Raw genomic sequence first — 17,966 nt, 5'->3', positions numbered from 1 at the left:
TCATGTTAATTTTGAATAGTACTTTTCATTATTGCTACTAAAAAAAAAAGGAAAAGAGAAGAGAAAAGATGGCACAATAGAAGGGCAAATATCCAGAGTCCTTGAGACCCAAGACTGCTTGTTGGATCCTGGTCTCTGAAGAAGAGGAAGCCAGCAGCAACTTGCCTCTGCCCATTGCAGAACTTCTGGGTTTCAGCTTAGTGTTCTGGCCAGAGAGCCAGGAAAATAGCTAGAGGCCTGGACCTGCTAGCAGCAGCCCTAGTGCAAGTTACAAAGAAATGATGAATCTCTCCTCTGTCCCTTGACCTCAATGGGATTAAGTGCCTGGAAATCCAAGGATGAAATGAAGGGGAGTCTTTTGGGAAAGGGGAAGAAAAGGGGGAAAGAGAGGCCAGGAAGCCTGATTCCAGCCATCTTTTCCTTCTGCTCACCCCCATCCCTTCCTCACTCTACATCCTGCCCCCAAGAATCAGACACTAATTTGCCAGGAATGGGAAAAGGAGACATTTTTAGATTTCCACTCTCGATCAAGTATATGTCTTGATCCAACCACTCTACTGTTTTTCTCTTCCTTAAAACTAAAATTTGCACTAAAAATGATAAGTAGAATGTTACACAGGTCAAACCAGGTAAGTTACAGGTCTTAATCTGGTAGTCTTCCCATGTCAGTCTTGTGTTTGGAATCAGAGCTTCAAATGCTGCCCCAATAGGGAATAACTGCCTCTATGTGTTTACTCAAGATCTTAGGCCAGGAGTTCAAGTCCTGCACTCCCACTGGCCCACAGGGGAACCCTGAAAATAGGTGATAAGCATATTCAATGAATGAAGAAAAATGAAAATTATTTCCTCTACACGGTGTCATTATACCAAAAAGAATTAGTCGATATTCAACCATTTCAAGAGGTGGCATATGATCAGGAACTGATGGTACTAAAGGAAGAAGTCCAAGCTGCGCTGAAGGCATTGGCAAAAAACAAGGCTCCAGGAATTGATGGATATCAATTGAGATGTTTCAACAAACAGATGCAACGCTGGAGGTGCTCTCTTGTCTATGCCAAGAAATATGGAAGACAGCTTCCTGGCCAACTGACTGGAAGAGATCCATATTTATGCCTATTCCCAAGAAAGGTGATCCAACCAAATATGGAAATTATAGAACAATATCATTAATATCACATGCAAGCAAATTTTGCTGAAGATCATTCAAAAACAGCTGCAGCAGTATATCCACAGGGAACTGCCAGAAATTCAGGCCGGTTTCAGAAAAAGACATGGAACCAGGGATATCATTGCTGATGTCAGATGGATCCTGGCTGAAAGCAGAGAATACCTGAAGGATGTTTACCTGTGTTTTATTGACTATGCAAAGGCATTCAACTGTGTGGATCATAACAAATTATGGACAACGTTGCGAAGAATGGGAATTTCAGGACACTTAATTGTGCTCATGAGGAACCTTTACACAGATCAAGAGACACTTGTTCGGACAGAACAAGGGGATACTGATTGGTTTAAATTCAAGAAAGGTGTGTGCCACGGTTGTATTCTTTCACCATACCTATTCAATCTGTATGCTGAGCAAGTAATCCAAGAAGCCAGATTATATGAAGAAGAATGGGGCATCAGGATTGTAGGAAGACTCATTAACAACGTGCGTTATGCAGATGACACAACCTTGCTTGCTGAAAGTGAAGAGGACTTGAAGCACTTACTAATGAAGATCAAAGACCACAGCTTTCAGTATGGATTGCACCTCAACATAAAGAAAACAAAAATCCTCACAACTGGACCAAAGATTGAAGTTGTCAAGGATTTCATTTTACTTGGATCCACAATCAACAGCCATGGAAGCAGCAGCCAAGAAATCAAAAGATGCATTGCATTGGGTAAAGGTTCTGCTAAGGACCTCTTTAAAGTGTTGAAGAGCAAAGGTGTCGCCTTGAAGACTAAGGTGCGTCTGACCCAAGCCATGGTATTTTCAATCGCATCATATGCATGTGAAAGCTGGATGATGAATAAGGAAGACCAAAGAAGAGTTGACGCCTTTGAATTATGGTGTTGGTGAAGAATATTGAACATACCATGGACTGCCAAAAGAATGCACAAATCTGTCTTGGAAGAAGTACAACCAGAATGCTCCCTAAAGGCAAGGATGGAGAGACTGCATCTTACATAGTTTGGACATGTTGTCAGGAGGGAAGAGTCCCTGGAGAAGGACATCACGCTTGGCAAAGTACAGGGTCAGTGGACAAGAGGAAGATCCCCAACGAGGTGAGTTGACACAGTGGCTGCAACAATGGGCTCAAGCATAACAACAACTGTAAGGATGGCGCAAGACCGGGCGGTGTTTCGTTCTGTTATGCATAGGGTCGCTATGAGTCAGAGCCGACTCGATGGCACCTAACAACAACAACAACACACTGGCTATGGTGGCATAATGTCTATGAAAGGGCACTAGACAAGGAGTCAGAGGGTTCTAGAATCAGTTGTGTTGCTAACTAGGATGTGACTTCATATAGGTCAATTTGCTTCCTTGAACCTCAGTTTTCTAATCTATGTGTCTACTCACAGGATTGATACAATGTACATGAAAGCACTTTAAAACACTGCATAGAACTATCCAAATGTGCACATAGTATGTTCAGCTGAAACAAAATTTTACCTGACTCCTAAGCTATCTAATCAAATAAACAACGACTTGCATGAAATGGTTTAAACCCCTGTGTTTTTAACTTATGGATTTCAACTATTAATTTAAAGCTCTTTTAATTTTAGCATATACATCTCGATGCCAATTATTCCACATAAAACCCTCTTCTGGATATTGATGCCGATGTCAAGAATTATTTGGTCAATACTAAGCAGCATTTATAATTATAGAAAACACTTTAGCTTTTCATTACTTCAGGGAGAGGAAGAAAGACTGTAGATGTACAGGTTAACTACTTTTAGCAAGACAAAAAAAAAATTTTTTTTTTTTTTTTTGGCAAGAGGATGGTACTAAATGTCTGATTCCTCTTTTTATTGGATCTAATTCTGTGAGAGGTTGGTCCAGTTTGTTTGAGGCTGGTGCTCATGAGCCTGAGGTCAGAAGTCTGCTTTTAGGTCAGTGGGTTTTGCCATGTTCTCCACTCACATTGGTCTGAAACCATCTGAGATGGCAGGTTTCTAATGCAACAGCTTTTCTAGAAAAATTAAACAGGTCACCTTCTTGGTGGTGAATCAGAGCCCTGATGTCTGCACACTCTTACCTGGAAGTCAAATAATCATTGCTATAAAAGAAAAGGAATTTCAGGGCATGGAAAGGAAAGACTTTTAAGAAAAAAACAAAAATAAACCATTGAGTATTTTGGGTAAATTAGAACTGGACTTCCCAACCTTTTTTCATAGCATGGGACATACAGAACGTGGTTAGATTTGTGTAGCTCTCTGGGGTTGATTGGAGAGAATTTGGAAACCCAATCTAACCTGCTCATGGGTGCATGGAGGGCTGAGGGAATTGACATGATGCCCACCAGGAAATCTGCCTCTGAAGATAATGAAATAGAGGAAGGGGTGAACAATCACGTTAAACTCAACACATCCACACATCCCAAACCAAACCCATCTGCCCCGTAAGTCAGTTCCCTCAGTTCCCTCACCTCACCATCCTGAATCTATTGCTTGAATCTCTACCCAAGCTGAAAATACTGGAGTTAATGCTTAGCTTTTCTATTACCTCCTTTTTGGTAACTCAACAAAACTTACCGAGCAGCTTTGTGCAGGGCACTGCTTTCCATGGGTTGAAATCAGTCATGGAGGCGTCTTCAAGTTCTGGCTTCTGCTCTCCTTCTTCTCCAGCCCCATGGCCACCTTCCCAGCCCATGCTGCAGCGCCCACATGGGATGACTAACAGCCTTGTGAGTGAGCTCTGCATCCAGTTCTGCCTCACATTCCTTCGCCCATTACATCAAAGTCAGAATTCCGTTCAGGTGTTCCTCATTTCCTGTGTGCTACCCATTGGCCAAATCCAACTTCAAGAGAACACACAATGGAGCCCAGGTGATACAATCCTTAGGGCTCAGCCTCTCTGATGATTATCCAGGTAGACAGTGGTAGGGGTGGATGGTGGTAGGGGTGGAGGTGGGACAAAGAAAGGATAATCAGCCTCCTCCCCAATTACCTTAGCAAAACAAAAACGATTTCCTCATATTCTGAAGTGCCTGAGTTTTTCTTATTTTCCTTAGAGGAAAATGAAAATTTCTTCCAAAATATTTGGCAGTTGGATTTGATTTTATCTTGCCTCTTACAAACAATGAAAAGGGCAAGGTTATTAGCTTCGGATGTGCTTCCTGGCCCTGTTACTTACTGTGCTGCCACAGGCTCATTATTTAACTTCTTGGACTCTTTACTTCCTATTATACAAGCAGGGATAACAACACCTTTCTTGCAGATCTGCTGAGAGGACAGAGTGATCTTCTCTCTGTTTTAAACTAACCCTGCTGTTTTCTGCAAATCCCAAGGTCCAGCTCAAACCTCATGGAACCATCTTATTACTCAAGTCTTCACTGATCTCTGACCTTCTCCATATTTAGCCCCTATGTATGCGACTATGGAAACCCTAGTGGTGTAGTGGTTAAGAGCTACAGCTGCTAACCAAAAGGTCAGCAGTTGGAATCCTGGAAACCTGGCGCTCCTTGGAAACTCTATGGGGCAGTTCTACTCTGTCCTATAGGGTCACTATGAGGCGGAATTGACTTGACGGCAATGGATTTGGTTTTTGGTCTTGGTATGCACCTAAATTTTTGTACATTAAAAAAAATCGAACTGAGATTATGTGAATCTTTTTCTGGTTTGGATGGCCTGGATAACCGGGCAATATTGCTTTCTTGATGTCTTTCTACATCCATGCTTTTTCGTCATACCCACCTACTTAGTTTTGCAGAGGCAATGACAGTATTGCTTGAGGGTTATCGATGACCAGTAAGTCATCACACGGGTCACCTCTTGATTATTGAATTAGAATTTCAATCATATTGTAATCATGCAACACACTCAGGATAGATTATCTGATGATTGATTTTAAAAATACAGTGTTATTTGTTGTTAGCTGCTGTTAAGTTGCCTCTGACTCATGGCGACCCCGTGTAAAAGAGAACAAAATGTCGCCTGATCCTGGGCCATCTTCATGACTTTGGTATGCTCAAGTCCATTGTTGTAGCCACTGTGTCATTTGTGTGACTTTCAAATAGGGAACTCATATTTCAGCACTATATCGTACAATATTCTGTTTTGATCCATAGAGTTATCACTGGCTAATTTTCAGAAGTAAATCACCAGGGCTTTCTTTCTAGTCTAAGTCTGAAACCTGGCCACCATGGGTGACCCTGCTGATATTTGAAATACCAGTGGCATAGCTTCCACCATCATAGCAACGCTAGCAAGCCACCACACTACCACACGCTGACAAATGAGTGGTGGAAAAATCATAATTTTAAAATGATAACAACAAAACTAAATCAGGTCATGTAGCCTGAGAAAGATAATACCTATTGATCGGCTAACATTGTGTTTTAAGTACACCAACTATGAGTTCCCTCTGCGCCACAGTGCTCTAAAGCACTGAAGGAAAATAAGCAGGTATGTGAGAGGAATTAGGTTTTGAAAGGCCTTTGGATTCCTTGAGTAAATTGTTATGGATACGGCTCCCCCTAGTGTACTGAGCGACACAGGTGCCCCAGTGTGCCAAAGCTAAGCTCAAGCAGGAGCTGAGCGTTCTTAGCCCCAATCACCAACCTAATTTGAGCACCTGAAGACCCCTGTTTTGCCACTGCTTACCTTCTGTAAAACGTGACCTACCACAGGTCAGGGAAGAAATGGGAACAGATTTCCTTTATTCATTTGATTTGAGCACGGATCATCGTGGAAGTAGTGAATTGATTTGAGATACCCAAATAACATCACAAAGCATAAAGGGTTTACTTTAAAAGGTTTCTGCTTTCTCATGAAGTCCAGTCCAGTCCAGCTGTGGTTGAGTTGAGTCTGACTTACGGCAACCCAATGTGTGTCAGAGTAGAACTCCCCTCCACAGGGTTTTCAATGGCTGATATTTCAGAAGTAGATCACCGGGCCTTTCTTCCAGGGTGTGTCTGGGTAGACTTGAACCTTCAACTTTTTGACTAGTGGCCAACCATGTTAACCTGTTTGCACCATCCAGGGACCCTTTTCAAGAAGTAGGAGAATATAATTAGGGAGACTAAGTAAAACTGTAAGATAAGTCCTTGTTAAATATTTTATTAAGAATATTATTTGCCTCTGCCTTTTATTTAAAAAAAAATGCGAATCATCTGAAAAACTATTTTCCTCAAGTAGGATGCAAAGGCATTTTATTTTCAGGCAGAGTTCCCATCTCCAGAGAGCAGGCAAGGACCATTTAGAAGTTCAAGAAACAAACCCTAGCAGAAAGAAAGAAACTCTTCCAATGAGGAAAAATGACTTGCTTTAAAGCACTATATCTCAAAGCACTAGTTTTATAGGATATTAATAGGTCTTACTCAAAAAAGGATTCCATAGCCAGTGATTTTTAGACATGTGGGGTTCAACAAGCCGACTAATCATTTTAAACAGCGGGAGTCCTCAAAGTCTTAAAATGTCAGCATACTGTGAGACTCTCCAAGCGAGAACTATTAGGGACTGCAACATTTCTCAAGTTATTTAACACAATGATTTGTGTGTGTGTGTGTCTACCTCATACACGTGGTTTGTGCATTATTCTTTGGGAACCACTGGGTTAGAATCCCACATACTTCTAATCAAAGGCACAGTACAAATAACAGAGAGAGCTGATGGGGAAAGAGAAAAGAAGGTAGTAAATTTGGTACAAACAGCCAATAGGGTGACTGTTAGGAAGTTTGTGGTCAGTGTCATAACTCTCTTCTGTATGTCAAAAATTAGTAATGTGATGGATTAAAGTCTCAACCCCGGGAAGTCCCATAGTGAGCTCAGAAAGATCCACTATTCTGAAAACGTCACCAGGCCACAAAATCACTCCCAGATTTCTCAGACAATGTCACAGCAGTGATGCCACTTCTGAGAATGAGAAACAAAAGCCCAAAGAAGCACAGTATCCCGTGCTAACAAGTTTTCACTTTTTATTAAATTTTTTTCTTGTGCATAACCCGTACTAATCCACATATGGATGTCTTAGGCTCTTGTTATTATGAACAGGATGACAGACACACAGGGTTTTCTAAAGAACCTAGAAGAAGCCTGTATTTAGTACAAATTAGAGGATTTGAGATGAATTCATCTTCTGACTCAACTGGACAAACTCCTCCTGAAGACAATATTGGAGAAAAATGGAAATCCGAAGAGTAGTTTGTCTTGGACAATAGCATAGTACATGGAACAGCAGGAGCCAGGCCAAGAGGTGAGGGCTGGAAATGTCTTCAGCACAGGTCCCTGCTGTATCTACTCTGACACACATCTGGAGATTGTGCCTCTTTCTATCATTTCAATTCACATTTCCAAAGTACTATTTTCCACCATATGTGCTCATTCCTCAATATTGTGGTCAGCACCACCTGAGGGTATGAGGGATGAGGGGCATCAATGGACCGGGAATTATCTGAAATTCCATGCTCTCTTGCTGGGGACACTACCTTTCTGTGGAGAAAATGAACCTTCTCTCGGCCTAGGAAGGCCTGTGGCTCAGAGTAAAACCAGTTGCCATCAAGTAGATTCTGACTCATGGTAGCCCCATGTATGTCAGAGTAGAACTGTGCTCCATTGGGTTTTCAGTGGTTGACTTTTCAGAAGCAGATCACCAGGCCTGTCTTCTATGGCGCCTCTGGGCGGGCTCAAAGCTCTACCCTTTCAGTTAGCAGTTGAGCATGCTAACCATTGGTACCACTCAGGGACTCCATATGGGAAGTAGAAGCTGGTATATGGTTCACCCCAAAGCAGCTGTTGGTGTTGAGTGGGCATCCTATTTTCATTCTAATGCTTTCCAGATGGGTGGACTGTAGGCACAGGATGTCAAGTGATTGACTCAAATGAAATAGATCAGCTGGGACTTGAACTCAGGGACTTTGTTTGTGTGCAAGCCCTTGCTCTAGTCAGTCAACTGCTCTGCTTCCTGATTTTAGCCACTGTTCTAGCTGTTCCATGCAGCCAGCATGCTGCGTCTGGCACGGCCCATTCGCCGGCTGTCTCTGCTCATGACTGGAATAAGAGGCGTGTTACAGGTCAAGTCTGAGATGTTCTGGCAGCACAGAGTGAGGCAGATTGCCCCATGCCTGCTCAAAGCACACAGTGTATGGTGAAAGCCAGGTTGAAGATAGCTAAACACACATGCCAAGATTCCAAAAGGAACAACTTAGCTCACGTTTTTCCTTTGCATAGTGATTTTTTCTTCCCTCCCTCCTCCCCCCCCCCCGATTTTTTTTTTTAAGGGAATCCCCATGTTTACAAGTTGAAACCCAAAATGCACAAGTGGTCAGTTCACAATTCTGTGACCCGTGAACATCTGCGGGGCTGGGTGTTCCTTGGGAATCAGCAGTACTCAGAGCTCAGCGCCAAGCCTGTGCTACGCAGAAAGGAATTCTCAAGTGAGTAAAACAGAGTGGGGAGTGAGGAGGCCTGTGTGGACTCAGGGCCTGGTTATCCTCTAGTTCTGGTTTCCTAACGGCAGGTCTGCACTCAACTAGTTATACGGGCCCCATTTTGACTCTATCTTTGGAGGTGGGTACATCTCCTTACAGGAAGGAGGACTTGCCTCTTCGTTTTGCCTTTAAGAACAATGAAACTCCATAAACTGAGATGGGCAAACAGGGCCCGAATCTGTTTACCAAGAAACAAGAAGCCCTCTGTGTCCAATGAGTAGAGTGAAAAATCTAGAATAAACCAGATTTGTTTTGGCATCTGCCTCTGAGGACTTCTGTGATTGAAAACAACAGGCTCTCCCTCCGTGGAAGGGGGTCCCACAGCACTGACTCCCAGGACAGCCACACTGTGAAGCTTCCCTGTGGCCCGTAGTGCTCGGTGGGGCTGGAAGTGCCTCATCGTTTCCGCTCCAGATTCTAGATCATTAGATGGACTTTGGCTCTGTATAGTTATTTTAATGTGTTAATTTGGTAGATACTCAAACATTAAGTCAACCTCACTGAAAAGTTACCTTGTGATATATTTACATATCCTCTCCGGCCCTTGGTTTTCTCATCTCTACGATGAGAGAATGGACCAGGTGGGTGCTAAGCTCCACTGTAGCTCTGAGTCTGTGATTTCAGGCTTGTTTCGGTCCTAATCAGATTCCTATGGAGCACAGTTCTACTCTGACACAAAAGGGGTCCCCATGATTTGGAATTGACTCTGTAGCAACCGGTTTAGGCAGAGTTTGTTCCTCTGTTGGAACTTGTCTGCTATAATCTGAGTTCTACCACAATGGATTTTCAATGGAAAGTGTTCCTTGTGCTTTTCTTAATAGAAACTTCATATCAATTTTGGCCTATAATAGGTTTTTCTACATACACAAATATATATATATACACACACATATATATTTTTTACCGGTTTCTTCATTATCAAGAAGTCAGTCATTTTAGTTTTTGTCAGTTTGTTGTACTGTGGGGGCTTTTGTGTTGCTGTGATGCTGGAAGCTATGCCACTGGTATTCAGACTCCAGCAGGGTCATCTATGGTGGACAGATTTCAGCTGAGCTTCCAGACTAAGACAGACTAAGAAGAAGCACCTGGCAGTCTACTTCTGAAAAGAATTAGCCAGTGAAAGCCTTATGAATAGCAGTGGAACACTGATATAGTGCCAGAAGATGAGCCCCTCAGGTTGGAGAGCACTCAAAAGATGACTGGGGAAGAGCTGCCTCCTCAAAGTAGAGTTGATCTTAATGACGTGGATGGAGTCAGGCTTTTGGGACCTTCATTTGCTGATGCGGCACGGCTCAAAATGAGAAGAAACAGCTGCAAACATTCATTATCAGTTGGAACCTGGAATGTATGAAGTATGAATCTAGAAAAACTGGAAGTCGTCAAAAATGAAATGGAACGCATAAACATTGATATCCTAGGCATTAGTGAGCTGAAATGGACTGGTATTGGTCATTTTGAATTGGACAATCATATGGTCTGCTACGCTGGGAATGACAACTTGAAGAGGAATGGCGTTGCATTCACAGTCAAAAAGAACATTTCAAGATCTCTCCTGAAGTACAATGCTATCAGTGATGGGATAACATCCATACGCCTACAAGGAAGACCAGTTAATACGACTATTATCCAAATTTACGCACCAACCACTAAAGCCAAAAATGAAGAAACTGAAGATTTTACCAACTTCCGCAGTCTGAAGCTGATGGAACATGCAATCAGGATGCACTGATAATTACTGGTGATTGGAATGTGAAAGTTGGAAACAATGCCGGAGATCACATGATAGAATTTTCCAAGACCAATGACTTCTTCATTGCAAATATCTTTTTTCACTGACATAAATGGTGACTATACACCTGGACCTCACCAGATGGAATACACAGGTATCAAATAGACTACATCTGTGGAAAGAGATGATGGAAAAGCTCAATATCATCAGTCAGAACAAGGCCAGGGGCCGACTGTGGAACAGACCATCAATTACTCATATATAAGTTCAAATTGAAATTGAAGAAAACTAGAACAAGCGTATGAGAGCCAAAGTATGACCCTGAGTATATCCCACCTGAATTTAGAGACCATCTCAAGAATAGATTTGATGCATTAAACACTAATGACTGAAGACAAGAAGAGCTGTGGAATGATACCAAGGACATCATACTTGAAGAAAGCAAGAGGCCATTAAAAAGACAGAAAGAAAAGACCTAAATGGATGTCAGAAGAGACTTTGAAACTTGCTCTTGAACCTCAAGTAGCTAAAGAAAAAGGAAAAAATGATGAAGTAAAAGAGCTGAACAGAATTTCAAAGGGTGGCTTGAGAAGACAAAGTAAAGTATTATAATGACGTGTGCAAAGACCTGGAGATAGAAAACCAAAAGGCAAGAACACACTCAGCATTTCTCAAGTGGAAAGAACTGAAGAAAAAATTCAAGGATTAGAGTTGCAATACCGAAGTATTCTATGGGGAAAATATTAAACGTTGCAGGAAGCATCAAAAGAAGATGGAAGAAATACACAGGGCCATTATACCAAAAAGAATTGATCGATGTTCAACCATTTCAGGAAGTAACATATGATCAGGAACCTATGGGGTACTGAAAGAAGTCCAAGCTGCACTAAAGGCATTGGTGAAAAACAAGGCTCCAAGAATTGACGCAATACCAATCGAGATGTTTCAACAATGGGATGCAGTGCTGGAAATGCTCACTCAACCAGGCCAAGAAATCTGGAAGACAGCTGCATGGCCAACTGACTAGAAGAGATCCATATTTATGCCTATTCCCAAGAAAGGTGATCCAATCAAATGAGGAAATTATGGAATAATATTAATATCACATGTAAGCAAAATTTTGCTGACGATCATTCAAAAGTGGCTGCAGTAGTATATCCACAGGGAATTACCAGAAATTCAAGCCAGATTTAGAAGAGGAAGTGGAACCAGGGATATCATTGCTAATTTCAGATGGGTCCTGGCTGAAAGCAGAGAATACCAGAAAGATGTTTACTTGTGTTTTATTGACTATGCGAATGCATTCGATTATGTGGATCATAACAAATTATGGATAACATTGGGAAAAATGGGAATTCCAGAACACTTAATTGTGCTCATGAGGAATCTGTACATGGATCAAGAGGCAGTAATTCAAACAGAACAAGGGGATATTGATTGGTTTAAAGTCAGGAAAGGTGTGTGTCAGGGTTGTATCCTTTCACCATACCTATTCAATCTGTATGCTGAGCAAGTAATACGAGAAGCTGGACTATATGAAGAAGAATGGGGCATCAGGATTGGAGGAAAACTCATTGACAACCTACGTTATGCAGATGACACAACCTTGATTGCTGGAAGTGAAGAGGATTTGAAGCACTTACTGATGAAGATCAAAGACTATAGCCTTCAGTATGGATTACACCTCAACATAAAGAAAACAAAAATCTTCACAACTGGACCAATAAGCAACATCATGATAAACGGAGAGAAGACTGGGGTTGTCAAGGATTTCATTTTACTTGGATCCACAATCAACACTCATAGAAGCAGCAGTCAAGAAATCAAAAGATGCATTGCACTGGGCAAATTGACTGCAAGAGATCTCTTTAAAGTGTTAAAAAACAAAGATGTCACCTTGAGGACTAAGGAGTACGTCACCCAAGCCATGGTGTTTTCAGTCACATCATATGCATGTGAAAGCTGGACAATGAATGAGGCAGACCGAAGAATTGATGCCTTTGAATCGTGGCATTCGCGAAGAATATTGAATATATTATAGACTGCCAAAAGAAAGAACAAATCTGTCTTAGAAGTGTAACCAGAGTGCTCCTTAGAAGCAACAGTGACAAGACTATGTCTCACATACTTTGGATTTGTTATCAGGAGGGATCAGTCCCTAGAGAAATACATCATGCTTGGTAAAGTAGAGGGTCAGCGAAAAAGAGGAAGACCCTCCAATGAGATGGACTGACACAGTGGCTGCAACAATGGGCTCAAGCATAGCAACGATTGTGAGGATGGCACAGGACCAGGCAGTGTTTCATTCTGTTGTACATGAGGTCGCTGTGAGTCAGAACTGACTCAAGTCACGTAACAGCAACAATAATAACTTTAATTTTACTCGAAGGTAGTTTCATGATTTTGATCCACAGGACTGTTTTTCCAAATGTGTATGGATTATCCTTCTGTATTTTAAGAAATACTATTATTATTTATAAAATTCATTTAATGCCAAATAGCTCATTGGAAAATCCCACAGGTACAGGTAGCAGAACATTTATAAAGAACTTCAAACCCAACAAGCACCTCCAGTTGTGGCATATTCTTTTTTTTTTTTTTTTTTTTTATAACTTATCTTTTTCTTTAAAGTTTGTTAACAGTCAAGCATCATCTTGCTAGGGTACAGAAGAACAAACTCCACGATAAGGAAAGGTCGTCACTTAGCACTTGCTGTTTAAGACTGTCAGATTCTTACTTGGAATGAAGTACTAAAATGGCTTTTTCTTTCATTTAGTACCAAGATTTTGATTCTTTTATTTTATAAAAGTCATACGTGATTGGAATTTAGTGTCCAATATCTAGAAAGTTTGGTAGTCCCTAAGTACTCTGTCTTTCTCATGTTCATTCCATTTGAACACAGCAGCAAATTTCCCAGGGAGGGCACTTCTGGATCAAATATGCTCCCTTGGGAGGTTCGTGCTGTCCAGCTTTAGAGAGTCTACATGTCTGAGAAAGAGATCAGGGTACACGCTCAGAGATGAGGCATATCCTTCCTTTCCTGTGTTACTGCAGCAGAGAGCATAGATACCTGGTATTGGAGATTGGAGATTCAGGCAAAGCAGCGCTGACACCAAACCAGCAGTGGAAATAGCAATAAAGTCAGTGTTTAGTCTCCTAAATACACAACTGGATAATGAAATGACGAGCTCATTCCTTCAACCAGCTTTTTTGGTGTCATATAATTTCCAGAATAAAAGTTTATAGATTTTTTAAAATACAGAATTTCAAAATCACATTTTGAGGGAAAAACAAACAAACAAACAAACAAGTTTGACCAATTAAGAAGGCTGAGGGTACCATGAGAAATTACAGGTCCTTTTATTTCCAGCTATCAATAGAATGGAGAAAAAAATTCAACTTATTTATATTCATTTATTTATGTGGATAATGAATAAGTTAAGGAACACTTCATCTCAAACACAGATTGCTTTTATTTTAGCTAAGCTAATGTTTCAGTTCCATATATATTTTTGAATTTCCATCAATGTCAAACACCATTTTTTTCTTTCTTCTTAAAAAAAAAAAAAAAAAACAGATTTAGAAGCACTTTTACGGCACTCGAGGCAAGTAGGCTAAAGGGTCAGAATAAGAATTTTCCTTTTAAAAAACATCCATCAGACCAAAATAAAATCATTTTAATTAACTCCTTCCTGAGTAACTAAAACCTTGGAATGTGCTGAAAGGTTATAATAAATAAGGCAGTCAAAGATTAACCAGCTTAAAATGTATTTTTTTTTAAATTAAACTATGTAAAATGTACAATATATTTCATGAAGTACAAATTGTGTTGGGCCCAGAGCCAAAGAAACTTTGTCACGTGCTCCAAATAAATTGATGAAGTACCTTGGCTTTCAGGGAGAAAAGGGGTAACCACAGGGCTGTTTGTTGGGCCCTATAAGTCGGTCAGTCAACATCTTTTGTTGCAATATTATACAAGGATCCCTGCTGAATACAGATATCTTCAAACGCACAGGGAGAAGGGCCCATGTGAACCTGCCCTAAGAGGATGAAGTTTCTGAAATGGCCAATGGTCCTGATACTCTGACAGCAGCAGAACCTTCCTTTCTCCACTTCATTTTCAGATTATGAGACTGCACCGTGTGAACACTAATCATTATTCTTTATATGGAATTTCATAGAAATGACTCACAACGTACCAGGCAGCCATCCTTGTTCTTGTTCTGAATACAGTAGCTGTTTTCTAAAGTCTGCCTTAATAGATAGGAGGGCCCTGGTCTCTCCGAACAGGACAAAGGGTGTCTCCTCTTCTAAGAGCATTTCCTTTAATTACCTCTCTGCCCCCATTCTCTGGGGGCAGAAAGAAGGCCCGCAAGAGGCCAAGTGTTGGATTTTGTGCCTCTGATGGTGCCAGCCTCCACCGGGTTCCTGGGCGGTGGAGCTTTCTTAATATATCTTATGATAAAGCAGCATAGTGTGCACTACACAGGTTCCAAATGGGTTGCTTTCTATCTTGGCTACCATCCAAAAGTAGTGAAGGAAGAAAAAATTCTGGAGAGACGTGTTGGTTTCTGAAAAGTAGAAAATGTGTAGCTTGTGTAAAGTCGGAGTCTTAGTCACTATCAAATATTTCCAACTCACACTTTGTTAGTCCGCTTGGAGGGTTGGCTTGAGGGGAAAATGCATGAAGTAGACAAAACTGGTTGTATGTGTCCTTCCTGGTTGCATTCCCTGCCCCCACCACCTGCACCCCTGCTTCTCAGCTAGCTGTATATTATCCACTTGTGGGTGTATGTGTTTTCAGTCGGATTTTCTTTAAAGTGAAAACACTTCAGAATCCAAGGAAACAGCTCTCTGATGATTGGACCAAGTCATCATTGATAGGCAGCAGATGACAGGGGTGGGAGGTGGGGAGAAGAGCTATTTTGGGGCAGTGCAACTGTCCAACATCTACTCAGATCACACTGAGGACAGCCACCGCCTCATAGTGCTGGTCAAGCAGTCTCTTACCAAGAAGCTCTTGCTTCTTCTGTTCTTAATGTCCCTAGTTAGGATGCTCAGGAGTGAGCCAGTACCTTCACAAATGAGACTGTAGTTCTGTTGCTGCCTGCACAGAACTCAGTACCCCTTCTTACTGAAATCAGTTGCTTCTCAAGGGACTAGAAGCTAAAAGACACCAAGTACTATGGGACCCTACTTGGTTCAGGAGTGTGGTTGATAGATCATGCATTGTCTGTGATCAGACTTAGAACTCCTAAGTCTGTCAAGTGCTAGAACTAAACTGGTCCCTGGGGGCATCCATTTAAAGCACTACCAGGGAGACAGGTGTTTCATATTGGGTGGAAATGACAAGACCATGCCCTTTTCTTGATGCCTCACGATGATCTCCAGATTTATCTGTCTTGCCTATAACCCAAAACCCAGTGCCTGTACGCCTTCTTATATCGTAAATTCTTTTCCCTGCTCTGCTGCTTTGCAATCTGTTAGGATGGTGCTTGCCAATGGAATGCCTCAATGCAGCTGGCCATGCACTCTGACCCTTGAAAGACGCTCAAAGCTCTGGATTGGTTGGGGAGGTGGCACAAACTGACTTGCTCTTTCAGAGATAAGTACACTGCTCTCGGTGAAGGTGTCCCCTGAGATGGACCAGAGGCAGAATTCTATCCAATGTGGGTAGAAACCACTTGTCCAGGGACATCTTCTCTTTTGATGTCCTCATCTGTCTGGCTTCCCTTCTCCTCTTAAATCCTTCTAGAATAGATGCCCTGGTCTCTAAAGTGGTTTTGTATTTCTACTGAAATATACAAATCTGGATGTCTGCTACCACTGAGGTAATATTTTTACAAGATATTTTACAAATGATAAATTATTGGGCTATGGAGCATATTTCTCTCCCTTCCTCCCATTATACTCGTGGAAAAAAAGCTATTTTATGATGAGATGTCTTGTGATGGAGCCATCTAGTGTACCTGGGAAGGACCCAAGGAGCCAAGAAAAACACATAATAAAATTAAACAAATAAAACCCGCAAAACCGGGCATCTCCCAATGACCCCAACATGTGGGAATGTTTTGTTCTTTTTAATGCAGCCGAGCATTAATTTAGTCCCTTCAGGATTTTTTTTTTTCTCTAAACAAAAAACTTTCTGGAAAGGGAGATAAAGCCATGGGAGGCAACACAGTGTTGCATCACCTCTTATAAATATCCTCTAACCACTTTTCATCATCTTGTTCGTCATCATCAATTGGCTCTTCGGTTTCCAGTGGAGTTGGAATAAAGAAATGTGGTCTCAGAGGGGGCTTGCTGACGTGAGATTTAAGTCCGAACTTGCGCTTCAGCAGGTGGAACTGCTCTCGGACATAGTGGTAGAACTCGTACTCGTATCTCATTCGCTGGTAGAGGATCTGCACGGCCTCGGGAGAGGGGACGGTCTTCTTCACGGTCACAGTCATGTTCCCAAGTTTCCTATGTTCTGGAAGAGAACCAGGGTGGCACATGAGCAATCATCCTTTTTTCTTTCATTATGGTAAATATCCATGTAACGAAGCACTTGCCATTTTAACATTCTTCACACGTACGATTCAGTGACATAAACCGTGTTCATCGTGTTGTACAACCATCACCATTACCTTTTTCCATCACCCTTAACGGAAGCTCAAATCCACCAGGTGTTCCTTGGAAACCATATGGGGCAGTTCTACTCTGTCCTATATGATCGCTATGAGTCTGAATGGACTCAACGGCAACGGGTTTGGTTTTTCAGGTTGTAACAGAGGCTCAGTGTCCCCTAAGCAATGAGTCTCCCTTTCCCCTTCCCTCCTGCCCGCCCTTGGTAACCATGAATAAATGTAGGTCTGTATACACTTGCCTATCCCAGGTTCCACTTCATATAAGTGGAATCATATAATATTTTCCCTTTATGAACAATCATTCTCAATGCTTTCATTTAAAAGGAACAATGGTGAAGACCAGGATTATCTGGATAATTTTGGCATCACCTAAAGAAAGAAACTAAATATCCAAGTAATGGAAGGGAAAAATGGTACCCAACTGAAGGATCTCAGCATATTCTAAGTGCCAATAGCAGCATTCATTAGCTAAACATGATCTGTCTAATTTCTTTTTCATGTGATGTGAAACATATAATTTGACCACAATTTCATTGCTAACTATAAGTTATACATTCCTTGAACAGGAAAATCTACCAACTTTTCCTCTTTTATTTCCTGTTACACACATACCTTCAGTAGGAGGCACTCAAAAAAACCTGTCTCACCACTTTCTAATCATCTTGTTCTTAACGAAAACCTTTGTTACCAAATTTGAAGAGGTATGCTATTAACTAAGCATAGCTCCAAATGGCTGTTTCCAAAGTTGGGTACACCTCAAAGGACAAACACTTGTCATTTTCAAGGGTATTTGAGATACTTTCTGAAGCCTCCAATAGCAGTTCCAGAATTAAAAAAAAAAAAAAAATTCTCTGAGTGGCAACAGCCTCGTTGAAATAGGGTATAGTCTTTCAAATTTATTTTCCTGAAAGGCATAATACACATTCAGATGTATCATTTCTAGAGTTTTCATTAAAGAAGGTGGCA

The 17,966-nt window shown here is 41.4% G+C and overlaps 1 protein-coding gene across 1 annotated transcript in view; it reads right to left on the bottom strand.

Annotated features, from left to right (window-relative positions):
- Window positions 1–12,952: 12,952 nt before the first annotated feature.
- UST (uronyl 2-sulfotransferase) overlaps window positions 12,953–17,966 on the bottom strand; it is a 366,657-nt gene continuing 361,643 nt past the window's right edge. The window contains exon 8 of the mRNA XM_010586963.3: window positions 12,953–16,843. Coding sequence (XP_010585265.3) covers window positions 16,560–16,843 — 284 coding nt within the window. The 3' untranslated portion in view covers window positions 12,953–16,559. The remainder of the gene's footprint in view (window positions 16,844–17,966) is intronic.

Source organism: Loxodonta africana, chromosome 1 (genome assembly GCF_030014295.1).
Source record: "Loxodonta africana isolate mLoxAfr1 chromosome 1, mLoxAfr1.hap2, whole genome shotgun sequence".
Classification (NCBI taxonomy): Eukaryota; Metazoa; Chordata; class Mammalia; order Proboscidea; family Elephantidae; genus Loxodonta; species Loxodonta africana.
The sequence above is the reverse complement of the archived record's forward strand: the minus strand, read 5'-3'. Positions and strand labels throughout refer to the sequence as shown.